General features: G+C 41.4%; 1 protein-coding gene across 1 annotated transcript in view; it reads left to right on the top strand.

The window, feature by feature from the left end:
- LOC147708957 (uncharacterized) overlaps positions 1-14,825 on the top strand; it is a 113,597-nt gene extending 98,772 nt beyond the window's left edge. The window contains exons 5-6 of the mRNA XM_086925804.1: positions 12,799-12,921; positions 14,628-14,825. Coding sequence (XP_086781930.1) covers positions 12,799-12,921; positions 14,628-14,825 — 321 coding nt within the window. The remainder of the gene's footprint in view (positions 1-12,798; positions 12,922-14,627) is intronic.
- Positions 14,826-17,466: the final 2,641 nt, after the last annotated feature.

The following is a 17,466-nucleotide window of genomic DNA, read 5'->3' as shown; positions in this document are numbered from 1 at the left end:
CACCACAGTGGTGCCTTTATTAGCAAGATGCCACTTCCCAGGTAAAAGAGGTGAATAGCAATTGATAGGGAAGCATTTGCTGCTGGGAGCATTCCACATCTCTGCACTGTGGAGCCATTACCAGTCAGGGGAGTTTTATATATCGCGAACTTGACCCAAAGGTATTGGGTATCAGAGAGCTTTACACAAGGACCAGTTGCATTTACATGAGGACACATTCATTTTTTGTTTTGTTAGGCATGGGGAGATTAAGTGATTTGCCCAGAACTACAGGATATTGGTGTCCTTGCCGAGACTCGAACTAGGTTCCCCAGATTTGAGGTTGATGGCGTTAGCCGTCAGGCCAACTCCTCTCCATTAAGCTGGATTTTAATTTACTATTAAAATGAGTCCATGAACCATTTTTCTAGCTGCTCCCAAACTGAAATTAATTACTATAAGTTGTTATAGTGCAAACCAGTGTTTTCCTATAAGAAAGCCAGCCTTTCCACAGTGAAATACAGCTTCAAGGCATTTCCACTGCCAGGACATTTAAAGCATTAAATACACATGTAGTACGTTTTACATACTAGGCACCCTGCCTAATGATCATTTAAGGCCTACCTTAGGGGTGAACTATAGATAGTTTTAGACCTGGCAAGATGTGTTTAGCTAGTTTGAAATAGGAGTATAAACTGCATAACCAGACTACAGGGGCTAACCTGGAGACATGCTTTTGACACGGTCACCATGAAATCTTGATCGATAGACTTGAGGAATTGGGGTTCCAAGACAGTGCCACCAAATTACTAACATCATTTTTAACAAACGGAACATTTCTGGTAGAAATGGATGGTAAGGTTTCTAAAACATTTGAGCTGCCATGTGGGGTGCCTCAGGGCTCATCCCTGAGCCCCTCTCTTTTTAATATTTATGTGGCCCGCTGGCAGCACTCATTAGACAATGTGGTTTCTCTGTCATATCATATGCTGATGATACACAGGTGGTGATCTCAGTATCAAGAAACATTGAAGAGACGTCTGGTTGTTTTAACATCTGCATGGAACAGATCAACACATGGATGCAGAAAAATTGCCTCAAAGTGAACGGCGATAAGACAGAGGCTCCAACACCTCCTTTTGGTCCCCAAAGTGGTGGCCGGCTGATTTGGGTGACTGCCAAATACCAGTCTCAAAGTTAGAAATCTGGGGGTAATATTTGACCAAAGACTGACATTAGATGGTCAAATTAACAAAGTTGCCTCCACCCTCTGGGGCATTTTAAGAATTATTAGGAAGATCCGACCGTTTATCCCTGTGGATACTCTAAAAACGGCAGTCACTGCATTGGCTATATTGCGATTGGACTATGGAAACGCTTTGTACATAGGACTTCAAGCACAGCTCTTACTTAGACTCCAATGGATGCAGGATGCAGCGGCAAGACTAATCTTAAATATCCCCAAACATGAATCAGTAACTAATCGCTTGAGGGCTCTTCACTGGCTGCCGGTGGGGACGAAAATTACATTTAAGGCTCAATGTCTTGCATTTAAGGCATTACAGGGGAAAGGGCCTCTTTATTTGAGAACACATCTCAAGAAATATTCTCCTTCCAGAAACTTAAGATCAGCACAGGCACACTTATTGGTAGTCCCGAGGTACAAACAGTTACGCTGGGGGAGGAGTTTTATTGTTGGCACGGCTAAAGTATGGAACTCCCTTCCATTAGAGATTTAAAATAGCAACTCCCTGATGGTGTTCAGAAGTTGGATGAAAACCTGGCTGTTCAACAACTAATAAGTTCATATAAAAGAAAATCAGCTATAATTTTAGGCTCCTTGCTGTTTTAGCGCCAAGACGCCCTTGGGCATACGCTGCGCTCTGTAAGACATAAATCAAATCAAAATCAAATCAAAATCATGCTTTACGATTCTACTTTAGTTGGTGGCACAATTATTATTGCAGCCCCCTGGTAGCATTTAATGTGCAGGCCCTGGGTACACGTAGTACTATATACGGATTATGTTTTAAAATTAAAATTAAATTGTAGAAAAAAGGATATAAAGGCATAATCTGAAACATAAATATTACCAAAAGTAGGAGTAACTACAGAATTAATTAGTTGTCTTGAAATTAATAAATAATCAAGTCTCGAGTGTGAGTTATGTGGGTTAGAGAAAAAGGTAAACATTTTTTCCGAAGGAAACTGTAATCGCCAAATATCTCCCAATTTTGTAGTTTTAAGAAAAGATTTAAAAGTGAAAAAAGCTTTAGGAGGCCCCAAGCGCCTTAAAACCCGTAAGGATGAGTAGTTTGCGCTTTACAAATACAGATTTTAGATTTAACATTAGCCATAGTAAAATAGAGAGGAGAAAAGAATTAGGAAGAGGAGAAAAAGTTGAAGAAGAACATGAAAAATAGTACCTCTAGAACATTGAATAAGGAAAGCCAAGCCAAAAAAGAAAAGACAAACAAACATAAAAAAAGACGACAACAACTAAACATTAATAACAGATTTGAAAAGCACACACGCTTCACAAGCATGACCAAACCATTGGAGCCCAGTGTGGAGAAAATAGTAGAATGTCAGAAATACATATTAAAGCAGAATGCTGTGAATGTTGATCCAGGAATAATTGTAAATCTTCCAGGTGTTGGAAGGACTTTGAAAAACTATCTTTCCAAATTTGCATTGTTGAAGGATCAAAAAGACCATATTTAAATTCAAGACTTCTCAATTGAGGATGAATGTCAGGGAATACCTTACAAATCTTAACAGTATCTTTAGCGAAGTCTCGGTGAATACAATTTTTATTACCATTGACAATTAAGGAAGGAATTTGCCGTGCTGCTTTCCTTATCAATACCAAATGATGATGACATAAAACCTTTAATATCATTTGTCATGGCTTAGTGTGATGAGGATTGCGATGAGATGGAATCCTCTACTCTTGATTTCACATTTTTCCAAGAAATTTGATGTTTAAAAGACCAGGTATCAAATTCTCTAAGTATAGTCTGCAATTGGAATGTTCAACATCTTCTGGTAAATAAAAAATATGCAAATTGTATTGCCTATTATGATTTTCCATATCCAGAAGGAGAGCAGACATAGGAGAACTTTTTGCCACAAGTGGTGTAATAGCATACATTTTAACTTTGTTGTCTTTGTATTTTAATTGAATTATCTGAACTTTTCATTGACATACTAGCCATATCTTTGTGCAGGCTTTTAATCTCTGAAGCTATGGTATTAGTGTTGGCACGAAGGGCTTGAAGTTCATTAAGAATTAATGCAAGGAAGGTTCACTAGATTCCACCACTTTAGATTTTATTGGAGGAAGAGAAATATGTTATTTCCTCTTATTATGACGAGTTTGTGCATTTTTATTCACCATTTTCATATAATAAAAATTAAGGATGTAGATAGATGTAAAGTGCAGGAAAATGAGGTAATTGCAGAAAAAATGCTTCAAAGAAAAGGCTGGTGCAGCAGCTAAAACAGACTGTGGGAGTGGTTAGGCCAAAGCCAGGCCCTTTCCTGAGTACTTACTCCTCCCCCCTGCCAGGAAATCTGGGCAGTATCCTAAAGTAGAGCTGGAGGATGAAGCAGGAGGAAGAAAACACCACCTCTGATGTCCAGAACACCAGGAAAAACCTTCACAGCAGCAGGTAGTACTTCAGAGTGCTGTTTTTCCTTTTTTTAAAGAAAATGCTGACAGATAATGAAGAAATTATCATCGAAAATGTGCTGTTCCGACACAGAGCTCACCGGGAGGTGGCCATCTTGTTTCGTGTGCTCGCGCGTCTGTCGACTATGGTAAATTTTATTAGTAAGTTTGTTAATTGTTCCTGTTTCTAAGCATAATATTGATGATTAAAAGCATGTGGTTTGTCATGCTTGTGAGATTATTTAATTGGTAATTATGTGCATGTTTTGATTATTTTGCATTTATCCTACACAATTTTTGTCCTTAATTTTTCAGGCCTCACAAAGGAATTTGGTGATTAATGTTTTGTTGGAATATATTTTAATTATTCATAATTTCTAAAATGTATAATGAAATGTGTCAGTATTGTTTCTAAGTTGTTTTCATGTGTAAATCTATTAAATCATTTTATTTATTTGAGTTCTGGGGTGTTTAATAACTGGGGGCTATTTAGATGGCTAGTGTTGTATATGTATGCTAATGGTATGTATGTTAATGCTTAATATTAATAGATTGTTTATCTTGTTAAAAATAATGTGGGTGTTTCAAAAATGTTTTATTAATATTTATACAAATAAATGGGTTGTTTTTTCATTTGGTGAAGTACTTTGTAGTTTTATTATAAGTTGTTAGGAATTATCATTTTATTTTGAATTGATTAACTGATATTTTATGTAGAAGTTAAGTTATATTTGTTTTTTTCTATAATTAATATTATTATATATTGAATAAAAATGTATATTTGTAAAAGTAAAATCAAAAATAATTTTTGGGGTTCCAAATTATACAATTTAGTTTGTTGATTTGTGAGATGTCCACACATGTTTGCATTTTATCAATGCACTGGCTTTTAGTAGACATGGGGTGCCAGAGATTTATGGGCAGAGATGAGTCATGGGTACAGCTTTACACTAATAGTCAACACACAAGTCAAGCCCGCAAATATATTGTCATAATATGACAGGGCTTGGGTGGGAAGGGGGATTAGCGTTTCACAGGGACACAGTACCTAACTGAACAATTGGTGAATTTGGGCTTGCTGTGATGGGATAGTACCTCTAATAGGTGATTAGAGCAAGGAGTCATAAAGAACCATAAGTCACACTGCTTAGTCTGCCTTTGCACTACCAACTTCTCTTATCTGCTGGCACCAGAATCAACCTTCTTCCATGGCATGTATTTGGTCCCCCTGCTCTTTCTTTCTTTTTCAATTTTACATTGCTCCTGGTGACAACTTTAGTACCTTACCTTTCACCCTAACATGTCCCCCTCAAGGCTGTCTGTATCCTCCTTTGCACTGACACCTGTTGATCTTCCATTGTCCTGCTTCTCTTTCATTCTACTGGTTTGTCTCTTCCTCTCCAATCTCTTCACCTTCCCTCACTGAATCTTGGCATAGATGTACAAAGCTGTTACTTATTCTGGGATAAGCTCATTTGTGGATTGAGGGTCCTAATAGACCTCTAGTTGAGCCATAGCCAGGCATCTGTCTCAAACCTTCAGTGATCCATCCACCTTTAAGATTTTCAATTTTAAACCTGATCCCACCCTCAAATATATTCATTTTTTCTAACGTTGATGCACTAATACCAAAATAGCGAATGTTTCACTCCCAGTTATACACACGTTCATCAATATTGTTGTGACTTAAACTAGAAAATGCAAATTGTACCTCCCAAATATATATACTCTTCTCAATTTTGTATGGATTTTTGGGTTTGAAGTTAGAATAGTTATTCTGGCCCCGCTTAACCTTACTTATATGCAATATATATATATATATATATATATATATATATATATATATATATATATATATATATATATATATATATATATATATATATATATATATTCACTGAAAAAACCATAGGTTTCACACCACTTATAGTTAGGTGGAAATTTTACTCGCCTAAAACCATTGAAATTCCCACGTTATAGTTAGTTGGACTCACTATAACTTGCACGTGCAATGCACTGCTGATGAGGTCACATATTACATCACTCATGACATGGTCAGTGACATCACTCATGACATCACTCATGACATCTCAAATGACATCACTGATGACAACATCCTTGTGACAAAGTGACAGACCTCCTATCAGCATAAAATAACCTTTGACACACACATTCAAAAATAGAAACTAACATTTTCTTAAAAAAGGTGAAACCAATACCAATTACAACAACTTATTAGGTAATTCCAACATCTACATACACATCCACTCATTCACCAACAGTTCTATAATCTTACAACTATTGCTAACTAGTGCCCAAGGTTTGTGGATTCCCTGGAGAGGACAGAATAAATAGCGAAATATAGTTAGATGTTGGATTTTTAGGAGGGAAATGGCAAAACATTACTGTGGAAGAAAGTGCCTGTTTCCCACTAGAAATGGCATCAGCAAAGGTTTCATATGCTAAAATCACCATCTTCACAGTTTCAGGAACAAACATTACCACAGGTTTGGAATTTTCCAAAAGAAGTTGTCTATTTTTGTAATTGTTGTGGTTTCAACATAGTTCAGGTTCATGTTAGGGACAGATGCGAAATCTATGGGTGGTGCCTGAAAGCTATACATTCTGAAAAGTAGACAATATTCTGAATTCAGCAAGGGTGAAATTTGTGTAGATCCCTCATGGTTTTTCCAAAGAAACTAACTGTTAAAATAAAAATAATGAGCCCGATTCCCAGAACTAACTTACGACAAAATCCTAAACGTACTACCATTTTGTTTTCACAGAAGGCACTTACTCATTTTGGTATTTTCAGAAGGCACTTACTCATTTCGATAGTCACAGAAGTTAGGAGTCCTAACTTTAAGACTCCTAAATGCATTCTGTGAATACCGAAAGTCTCAAAGTTAGGATTTTTCTCAGTTTAGGAGCAGTAAAGTTTGGACTCCTAGCTTTAGGACTACTAAATGCCTTCTGTAAATACCGAAAGTCTTAAAGATAGAATTTTTCTCAGTTTAGGAGTAGTAAAGTTAGGAGTTGTACCTTTACTCCTCCTAAACTGAGAAAAATCTAAACTTTCAGACTTTCGGTATTCACAGAAGGCATTTAGGAGTCCTAAAGTTAGGACTCCTAACTTCTGTGAATACCGAAAGGAGTAAGGGGCATATTATCAAGAACGGAGTTAAGATTATCGCCACTTTAGCAGCAGAAAACTGCTGCTAAAGCAGCGGTAATGGGCTTGATAATATGCCGTAGAGAATTCCAATATAATCCCATGGTCACACCAGAACATGGGTTTCTATAAGAATTCACAAGGGCATATTCTCAAGCCCATTATCGCCACTTTAGCAGCAGTTTCCTGCTGCTAAAGTGGCGATAATTTTAACTCCGTTTCTTGATAATATGCCCCTAAATGCCTTTTGTGAATACCAAAATGAGTAAGTGCCTTCTGTGAATACCAAAATGAGTAAGTGCCTTCTGAGAATACCAAAATGGTAGTACGTTTAGGATTTTGTCTTAAGTTAGTTCTGTGAATCGGGCCAAATATATTGAAAATGATTATGAAAAACCAGCCATTTCTGACATTTTTATGTGTATCCTCTTGTCATGATGGAGGATTTACAAAAGCAGTGTACCAATACATCTGCTAGACATTTATGGTCGAGCAATATATAGAGTTTGTAGGATCTCCAATCACTCAATATACCCAGAGTCAAATGCTGAGCTGCTCCTTTACAATGGTTTTTCATTGTGTACTGAGTATGGGTAAAATATAAAGAGTGAAAAATGGGTGTGAAGAAAAGGTATATGTTTCTGAAATATTCACCAGATACTGAACAGTCTTTTTTTAGACAGCTCTGAATTTGTGGGCACTGATACTAACATGAGACTCAGAGAGCATTTTGCAAAATGTCTTCTTACTTGCACACTGTCTCACATTTGGAAGGCACACATACAGGGAAATCTATTTTGTAAAACCAAATTATCTACTAATACATATTCCTCCCTACCTGAGTGTTGGGGCCAGCGTTTGTTACACAAAACACCCCAAAACATTATCTGTAGACATCATATTTCAACCATCAGAAGATATGCTTTTTACAATGTGGGTAGCTTTAGGTTTTGGCCCTAGCTCATTTGCCACCAGGGAAACCCTACCATACCCAGACATTTCTGCAAGAGCTGTCCATCATGGTGTGACGTGTGCAGTTCTAACATTGTTTTTTTACCTGGAAGAGTATGCAAACCTCAAACTGCATCTAAGAATACATTTGTTCTTCATATTTCTGTGAAGAAAAGTACGGCAATCTGTCCGGATTCACATAATAACTACCACCAAGTGTTCCCCTTCATCTCCCGATAAGAATGGTACTCAACTTGTGTGAGTGGGCCTTACACCCGTAACAGCAAGAGTCCCAAAATACTACATGGACAGATCAACATTTTCCACCCAAAAAGAACCCTCTTTTGAAATGATAGGGACTGCTGAATTTGGCACCTAGCACAAATCCTACCACACCCATACATTCATGAAGACTAGACACCTGGAGAAATCCACAGTTGAATACCTTGCATGGATCCCATGACATATTCCTACACACAGTGCCATTCGAAGCTCATATTTATTATAAAAATACACATTTTCATCACATTTCAATGAGCAAAAGTTCTGGACTCTGCATTGAGCTACATATTTCCTACAACCCAGCATGTTTTCAGGTTTTGTGATAAAAATGGTACCTGGGTTGTGTTGGTTAGCATAACAACCTTAACAGGAAAGGGCCTAAAATGGAACATTGGAAGATCATTTTTTCCACTCAAAACCAACCATTGTTGTGAAAATGGGCTGGTTGTGGATATTCGGTCTTAGCATATTCCGAACCCAGAGAAACCTATCAAACCTGCTCCATTATAAAAAATTAAATACCATGGAAGTCCAGAGTGATGTAAATCAGTGGGATCCAAAAATATTTTCTTACCCAAAATGCTCAGAAAACCTCAAAATATGAGTAAAAATACGTTTTGCTTCATTTGTGTGAGGGAAATTTCTGGAATCAGCAGGAAGCCACAGATTTCTTACCATATAATATTCACCAAAATGGTACTTAACTTGTGTAGAAGAGTGTACCGCCAGCACCATGAAAGGACTCAAAATGTAAAAAGGAGACATCAACATTTCCTATAAAAAAATAATGACTTGTATTTTGGTCCACTCCCACAAGTAAAAATGTGCCATTAAAAATTAAATTCATAAAACATCTATTCTGGGTTCTGTGGGTGCATTATTTACATTAGAACTGCTGTCTAAGACCACACATCATATCCAAATGTATGATTTATGTAGCCTTCCTTTAGTAATTGGAGTATTAGCTGAAGGTGATGAGAACTAGGGGTGAGTAGAACTCTCAGAGATTTACTACCCAGAATGATCCAGAGTTTCATAAAATCTCAGCCACATTCCATGGAGTTCAACAAGCTTGTGGGATTTGGCAGGTAGCCCCGCTCCCATTGTTTTTTAGTACAGGGAGCTTGTTCAGCTCTGTAAAATCAGTGCAAACAGCACCATGGGGTAAGCTAGAGACCCCTGCTCATTTCTGGCTCTCAAGTAGATTTTCTACTCGAGTGGCAGATTTCCCAAAACAAACAGTCACAACCTGACATGATCACCCACATTAAAACCATTTAGCACCAAAAAACATGCTAAAGGACGCAAATTCTTTGTCACACTCATCAACTGAACAAGCTGGGTGCAAGAAAAAACTCTGCCACTCAGCAATTGGGAGAGTTTTGCAGGCACTCTGCTTTCCAAGCAGAAAGTGTAGTAGGCAAAACACTGTGACCTGCACTGGCAGAGCATAATCTTTCGCCTACCACTAGTCATTATGCACTTCAAATGATAATCACAACTCTTGCCATCAAAGTCAGTAAATAAACTTCTGCTCAACCCTCTGGTAGTTGGCACAAAGCAGTCAGGCTTAATTAGAGGCAATATGTAAAGTATTTATTCAGCGTTCAAACAGTAATAAAGTGAACACACAAGACAGTACAAATCCCAAACAAATTTCAAAAAATAAAATGCCAAAATCCAATAAGTGGAACTGCAATTTTACATTTTTAAAGTTTGAATTAAACAAAGTTTCAAAATCACAAAACGCCAACTGTTTTTTACCTGACTGCACTAGACGGGGTCAAAGTCAAAGTTCAAGGTTGAAATTGATAGAATGAGTGTCAGATACAGGGGACCATGTTCATCCTGGTGGAAAGTTTGCCTACAGACTTAGAAACTTTAATGGAGAAAAACGGGTTGTCAATGAGTGGTCAGCAGGACAAAGGAAGCTGGATCCCATCGCCATCGTCCAAAAGAACAGCATCAGGGTCTCGACTAGCACTGATGACGCCCTCAGCACCACCAAACACATGCATTTCCAGAACTACACAGACCCTAACTCCACCCTCAGAGGCACCCTCGTCTAAAGCCCCCCGGACCCCGCCCCCAGTTCAGCGGCTCCATCACCAACTTGACCAGCACGCACGCTCTGTCCTCCACCGACTACATCCTCCTGGGAGACCTGAACTTTCATCTTGAGAACACCAACAACAACAACTCCACAACCCTGATCGATAATCTCGCCAACCTTGAACTGAAGCAACTCGTCACAAAGCCCACCCACTCCGCCGGCCTCACGCTCAACCCCGTCTTTTCCTCAAGTCTGCACGTCTCTGCCAGCCACACCACCGAACTCCTCTGGACTGACCACTGCTGCATCCACTTTGCCTTCCAGAAGCCCACCACACACCACCGCACCCAACAGATCCCCGCCACTTCTGAAGCAAAATAACAGAAGACCAACTACAATCAAACCTAGCTTTCAGCCCACCCACAGAACCCACCAACACCGATCACGCTGCCCACAGCCTCAAACGCTGGATCGAGGACTGCGCCAACACCCTCGCCCTGCTGAAGAAACCCCAGCAAGAGGGCCAGCTGGTTCACCCCAGAACTCCTAGCCGCCAAGAAAGTCTGTCGGAAACTCGAGAAGAAATGGCACAGTGAACAAACTCCGAACAGCCACGCAGCACACAAGGACGCCATCCGCAACCACCACCACCTCATCAAGGCGGCCAAGAGGACCTGCTCCAAAGACCACCTCAACAACAATGCACACAATAGCAATGAGCTCTTCAACATTGTGAAGGAACTCTCCAAACCCAGCTAAACACCAATGACATCCAGCCGTCGCAATACCTGTGCGACTCCCTTGCCACCTTCTTCCACCGCAAGATAGCAGACATTCACGACAGCTTCAACACCCAGACAGCCCCAACAGACAGCAATAAAACAGACCCTCCACACACCATCGACCACGAACCCCTGCTAGCCTGGGCCAGTGTGAGCATCGATGACACCATCTAGACCATGATCCGGAAACACGCCAAGATCCACGCCCTACTCAAAAAACCTAAGGCAGACTCAAGAGACCTCAAGAACTTCCGGCCCATCTCTCTGCTCCCCTTCAAGGCCAAGGTCATTGAGAAAACCGTCAATAGACAGCTAACCCGATACCTCGAAGAAAACAGAATCCTGGACCCTTCCCAGTCAGTGTTCCACAGCAACCACAGCACTGAGACTGCCCTCATCGCCGCCACCAATGACATCAGGACCCTTCTGGACAACAGCGAGACCGCAGGACTCATCCTCCTAGACCTCTCTGCTGCCTTCGACACCGTCTGCAACCGCACACTATGCGCACGCATCCATGCCACAGGTATCCGAGACAAGGCTCTGAAATGGACCACCTCCTTCCTCTCTGGCAGAACCCAGAGCGTCCGCCTCCCCCCGATTCTGTTCCAAAGCCTCCGAGATCATCTGCGGCGTACCCCAGGGAATCCTCCTTCAACCCAACACTGTTCAACATTTACATGGCCCCGCTCGCACACGTAGCCCGACAGCACAACCTCAACATAATCTTCTAGGCCGACGACACTCAGGTGATCCTCTCCCTTACCAAGGACCCCATTACTGCCAAAGCCAACCTCCACGAAGGAATAAAGGCCATCACTGACTGGATGAAGACTAGCCGTCTCAAACTGAACTCGGACAAGACGGAGGTCCTCATCCTCGGCTCCAGCCCCTCATCCTGGGACGACTTCTGGTGGCCGACGGCACTGAGGGCAGCCCGACACCCACGACAATGCACACAACCTGGGAATCATCCTCAACTCAACGCTCTCCATGACCAAGCAAGTCAACTCCACCTCCTCCTCCTGCTTCAACACCCTCTGTATGCTCCGCAAGATCTACAGATGGATCCCGACAGATACAAGAAAGACACTCACCCAGGCCCTTGTCAGCAGCAGACTCGACTACGGAAACGTCCTCTATGCGGCAGTCCCGACCAAGCTCATCAAACAATTACAACGGATCCATAACGCCTTGGCACGACTGATCCTTGACACACCATGCCACGGCTACATCACCCCCTACCTAAGAAACCTGCACTGGCTCCCCGTCAACAAGAGGATATCCTTTAAGCTCCTCACCAATGCACACAAGGCAGTCTACAAGACCGGCCCAGCCTACCTCAATAGAAGGCTATACTTCTACATCCCCAACCGTCTTGAGCATCCAAAGAACAGCCACCGGGGTGAGATCCTTATCCTACCTCACCGCCAAGACATGGAACACCCTCCCACTGAGCCTACGACAGACCCAAGACCTGCTGACTTTCAGGAGGATACTCAAGACCTGGCTGTTCGATCAATAGCACCCCCTCAGCACCTTGAGACCCTCGCTAGTATGTAGTGCGCTTTACAAATGATTGATTGATTGATCCGAAGTGGGCCCCAGCAAAAGCATGTTGTTGAAGTGCTGGAGTTCAGAGGCGGTCGTCGACAAAGGCAGGAAAGCTCCGAGAGTGTGAAGCCAGAAGTTTTTGCCTGGGAATGCCTTGAGGTCAATGGGATTTGGCTCTGCATCAATCTTGGCAAAGTCTTCTATGTGCTAACATAGAAACTCTTCCGGAGGCAGATCTCTTTATGCAGGGCAAACCAGCAACCTGGGACCGACTGGTGATTTGACGTCGAAGGCTGTGGCAGTTTTCCAGTCAGAAAATTGGCAAAACATTTCTATGTCCCACTTCTTGCAGTTTGAGGAACAAGAGCAGTACACTTTAACACCAGCCAAGAGTCCTGGGCCTGAGGGGAACCAAATGGGGTTTAGCACTCAGTCCAACAGAGACAAGCAGCAGGGTTCAAGGCACACCTTGTTGGTATGGGTCAGCTTGGAAGTTGCGGGGAATGGGCCTCTAGAAGCTTGCTGTGTCCCTGTAGCACCAACAGGAAGTCAGCCAACTGACCAGTGGAGTCACTTTGAGGGTCCTGGATTCAAGGCAAGGAGGTCCAGTCTTCCTTCAGGTTCTTCAGACAGCAGGGTAGTCTTTCTTTAGTTTATTCACAGGTCCAGGAGTGTTCTGAGAATGGTAGTGGGGATGCCACATGCATGCCCAGTGAGGGCCTAGTACAGAAGATACCACACTTATGCTCAGTGCCAGATGTCCCAGATGTGGGAAAGTCCTGGCTATTCCCTAACCATTGGGGTAAAGGTTCCTAGGCATCACCCAACTAAATCTTGCTGCACATTTAGTGTGTTCTATTGTAAACCATACCATAGTGCCTCTCTCTACTTAAATCCAACATGGTAGAGCCTTTTTTCCCTGGTCAGAGTTCCCTGTGCCTATTAGGCAACTCCTCTCTTGTGGTCTCTCCAAACCAGCTCTCGGGCAACCCCTTCATCCACTTGGTTTTGATCAAAGCTGACTAGCAAAACAAAAGGTAGGCAGGCCTAGGTGTTAGCTACACCTGCTAATGACATGGAAGACATCCTCAAAAGATCAGAAGGGGCTGGGCACCGCCTACAGTCAATACTGTTCAAGGAAGCAAAACATCTCTCCACACCCAAGACTTGTGTCCACTGTCTGGTAGCAATCCACGTCTCACCACAGTGGTGCCTTTATTAGCAAGATGCCACTTCCCAGGTAAAAGAGGTGAATAGCAATTGATAGGGAAGCATTTGCTGCTGGGAGCATTCCACATCTCTGCACTGTGGAGCCATTACCAGTCAGGGGAGTTTTATATATCGCGAACTTGACCCAAAGGTATTGGGTATCAGAGAGCTTTACACAAGGACCAGTTGCATTTACATGAGGACACATTCATTTTTTGTTTTGTTAGGCATGGGGAGATTAAGTGATTTGCCCAGAACTACAGGATATTGGTGTCCTTGCCGAGACTCGAACTAGGTTCCCCAGATTTGAGGTTGATGGCGTTAGCCGTCAGGCCAACTCCTCTCCATTAAGCTGGATTTTAATTTACTATTAAAATGAGTCCATGAACCATTTTTCTAGCTGCTCCCAAACTGAAATTAATTACTATAAGTTGTTATAGTGCAAACCAGTGTTTTCCTATAAGAAAGCCAGCCTTTCCACAGTGAAATACAGCTTCAAGGCATTTCCACTGCCAGGACATTTAAAGCATTAAATACACATGTAGTACGTTTTACATACTAGGCACCCTGCCTAATGATCATTTAAGGCCTACCTTAGGGGTGAACTATAGATAGTTTTAGACCTGGCAAGATGTGTTTAGCTAGTTTGAAATAGGAGTATAAACTGCATAACCAGACTACAGGGGCTAACCTGGAGACATGCTTTTGACACGGTCACCATGAAATCTTGATCGATAGACTTGAAGAATTGGGGTTCCAAGACAGTGCCACCAAATTACTAACATCATTTTTAACAAACAGAACATTTCTGGTAGAAATGGATGGTAAGGTTTCTAAAACATTTGAGCTGCCATGTGGGGTGCCTCAGGGCTCATCCCTGAGCCCCTCTCTTTTTAATATTTATGTGGCCCGCTGGCAGCACTCATTAGACAATGTGGTTTCTCTGTCATATCATATGCTGATGATACACAGGTGGTGATCTCAGTATCAAGAAACATTGAAGAGACGTCTGGTTGTTTTAACATCTGCATGGAACAGATCAACACATGGATGCAGAAAAATTGCCTCAAAGTGAACGGCGATAAGACAGAGGCTCCAACACCTCCTTTTGGTCCCCAAAGTGGTGGCCGGCTGATTTGGGTGACTGCCAAATACCAGTCTCAAAGTTAGAAATCTGGGGGTAATATTTGACCAAAGACTGACATTAGATGGTCAAATTAACAAAGTTGCCTCCACCCTCTGGGGCATTTTAAGAATTATTAGGAAGATCCGACCGTTTATCCCTGTGGATACTCTAAAAACGGCAGTCACTGCATTGGCTATATTGCGATTGGACTATGGAAACGCTTTGTACATAGGACTTCAAGCACAGCTCTTACTTAGACTCCAATGGATGCAGGATGCAGCGGCAAGACTAATCTTAAATATCCCCAAACATGAATCAGTAACTAATCGCTTGAGGGCTCTTCACTGGCTGCCGGTGGGGACGAAAATTACATTTAAGGCTCAATGTCTTGCATTTAAGGCATTACAGGGGAAAGGGCCTCTTTATTTGAGAACACATCTCAAGAAATATTCTCCTTCCAGAAACTTAAGATCAGCACAGGCACACTTATTGGTAGTCCCGAGGTACAAACAGTTACGCTGGGGGAGGAGTTTTATTGTTGGCACGGCTAAAGTATGGAACTCCCTTCCATTAGAGATTTAAAATAGCAACTCCCTGATGGTGTTCAGAAGTTGGATGAAAACCTGGCTGTTCAACAACTAATAAGTTCATATAAAAGAAAATCAGCTATAATTTTAGGCTCCTTGCTGTTTTAGCGCCAAGACGCCCTTGGGCATACGCTGCGCTCTGTAAGACATAAATCAAATCAAAATCAAATCAAAATCATGCTTTACGATTCTACTTTAGTTGGTGGCACAATTATTATTGCAGCCCCCTGGTAGCATTTAATGTGCAGGCCCTGGGTACACGTAGTACTATATACTCTATACTTACAAGTGAATTAACTATGCCCATTAGGTATATGTCAATTTTACCAGGGAGAGCACACGCATTTTGCTGTAGCTGGGGTAACGTGTGAAGAGTCCTATGGCCAACAAAAACGTGTTCAGTTTATGGGTTCAACAATATGGGGGAATTCCAGGCCAAGCATGGACATTTCTAACACTTCCAATTGGTTGTTTTTTTCTTTTTTTTTAATGGCAGTGAAATACCTGTCTTCTGAGGCACACCTAAACATGATAATCGTATATTTGAAATAATGACAGATGTTTTTAAGAAATCATATCCATCAATATTGAGTTTTAACCTGCAGACATTTAGAAGTAATTTGCAAGCTCTCAATTTCTCATTTCCTTGTCGAGCATGCAAAAACATTCTTTATTCCTTCTCATTGATAATCCACTCACATTTTTATTGCTGTTAGCTTGACTTCATTTCCATATTAGTCCAAGAGTTCAAAGTCAGCAAGCAGCTAATTGTGGCACTCTTGCTCTTTACTGATGAGTGAGAAATCAAGTAGAAAATGTTAATGTATCATATTTTAAGCAACCAAATTACATCCAGGCTGCATTAAACATTATGCAAATTCGAAACCTGAAGGCAGTTATAATTACAAATAATGTACACTAATATGAGAGTCGAAATGCTGTTACAGATGTCATGGATATAATGAAAGCTGTGAAATATATCATTTTTCAAGAAAACTACAAATCTACATTCAAATAACGTCCTGGTAATTTTGCATTGTCTGTCATTTTCCTCAGCCGTATACCAATAACTGAGCATGAATTGTAAAGATCTTTCTTCAAATATGAACTTCAATCACGGCTTGCGGGTTGTCAGCTGCGACTAGTGACACTGAGCCACTCAAGACTCACCTGCCCTAATGTGGTGTACACGAACCATCAGTAATTTGAATGAGCTGGGACCTGTTCAGTGCTACCAAGACAAGGGCTGCGTTCCAATGTAGGGCAAGCATTCACCTATATATGACTGATTGATTGAATGAAAGAATGAATGAATGAACAAACGTGTGTGTTTATGTGTGTTTGTATGTGTGTAAACTCACTTACATGTCATATACCAATACAAGCCTAGCACCGTTTCCAGGCAGTATAAAATTACGACCTGCGACACAGCATTCTGTCACTATACACAGATGCTACTGCAGTATGCGCATGTGTGCCCTGTGCTTGTTTCAGTGATTACTCTGCTTTTTCTTTTTTTGAGTATTGAACATCTTTTGGAAAATGTATAATGCAAGGAATTCTGATTCACCCAATAGAAGAATGAATGGAACAGTCGAAGCCTTGGTCCTGGAGCGAGACGCCTCGATCAAAGGGGATGTCGAAGGCTACGTAATGCGTTCAATATGAAACCCTGTCAATGAACTCACCACCCAATAAAAGGCCCTCAAGTGGAAACGCTCAGGAACGAGAGATTTCAAAATAGTTGAAAAACATAATACAGTAAACGATCTTTTAAAATTTGGAGAATTTCTGTGATTTATTTGGGCTGGAGAACTGAGTAGAGCAAGCCGTCTTTGGGATGGTACCAGGGGAATCAGTTTGGAATATACTATACCTATTAGGACACGATCATGGCTCATTTCCACATAGACTGATCAGTAACGGGTCATTGGTTATAAAGGCACAGTGAGAAAAAAACCAGTGGACTAAAATGTGACCATGAGTATATCAAAATTGGTTGAGTTTAATGCACATACTACACCCTCCACTTGCATGTGTTTACTATGTTCATCTCAGGGAAGATGGTGGGAGCAAAGGCGGGACAAAGGGATTGGAA

The sequence above is a fragment of the Lissotriton vulgaris genome, chromosome 6, assembly GCF_964263255.1.
Source record: "Lissotriton vulgaris chromosome 6, aLisVul1.2, whole genome shotgun sequence".
NCBI lineage: Eukaryota > Metazoa > Chordata > Amphibia > Caudata > Salamandridae > Lissotriton > Lissotriton vulgaris.
Note: the sequence above shows the minus strand (reverse complement) of the source record. Positions and strands in the feature narration are given on the sequence as shown.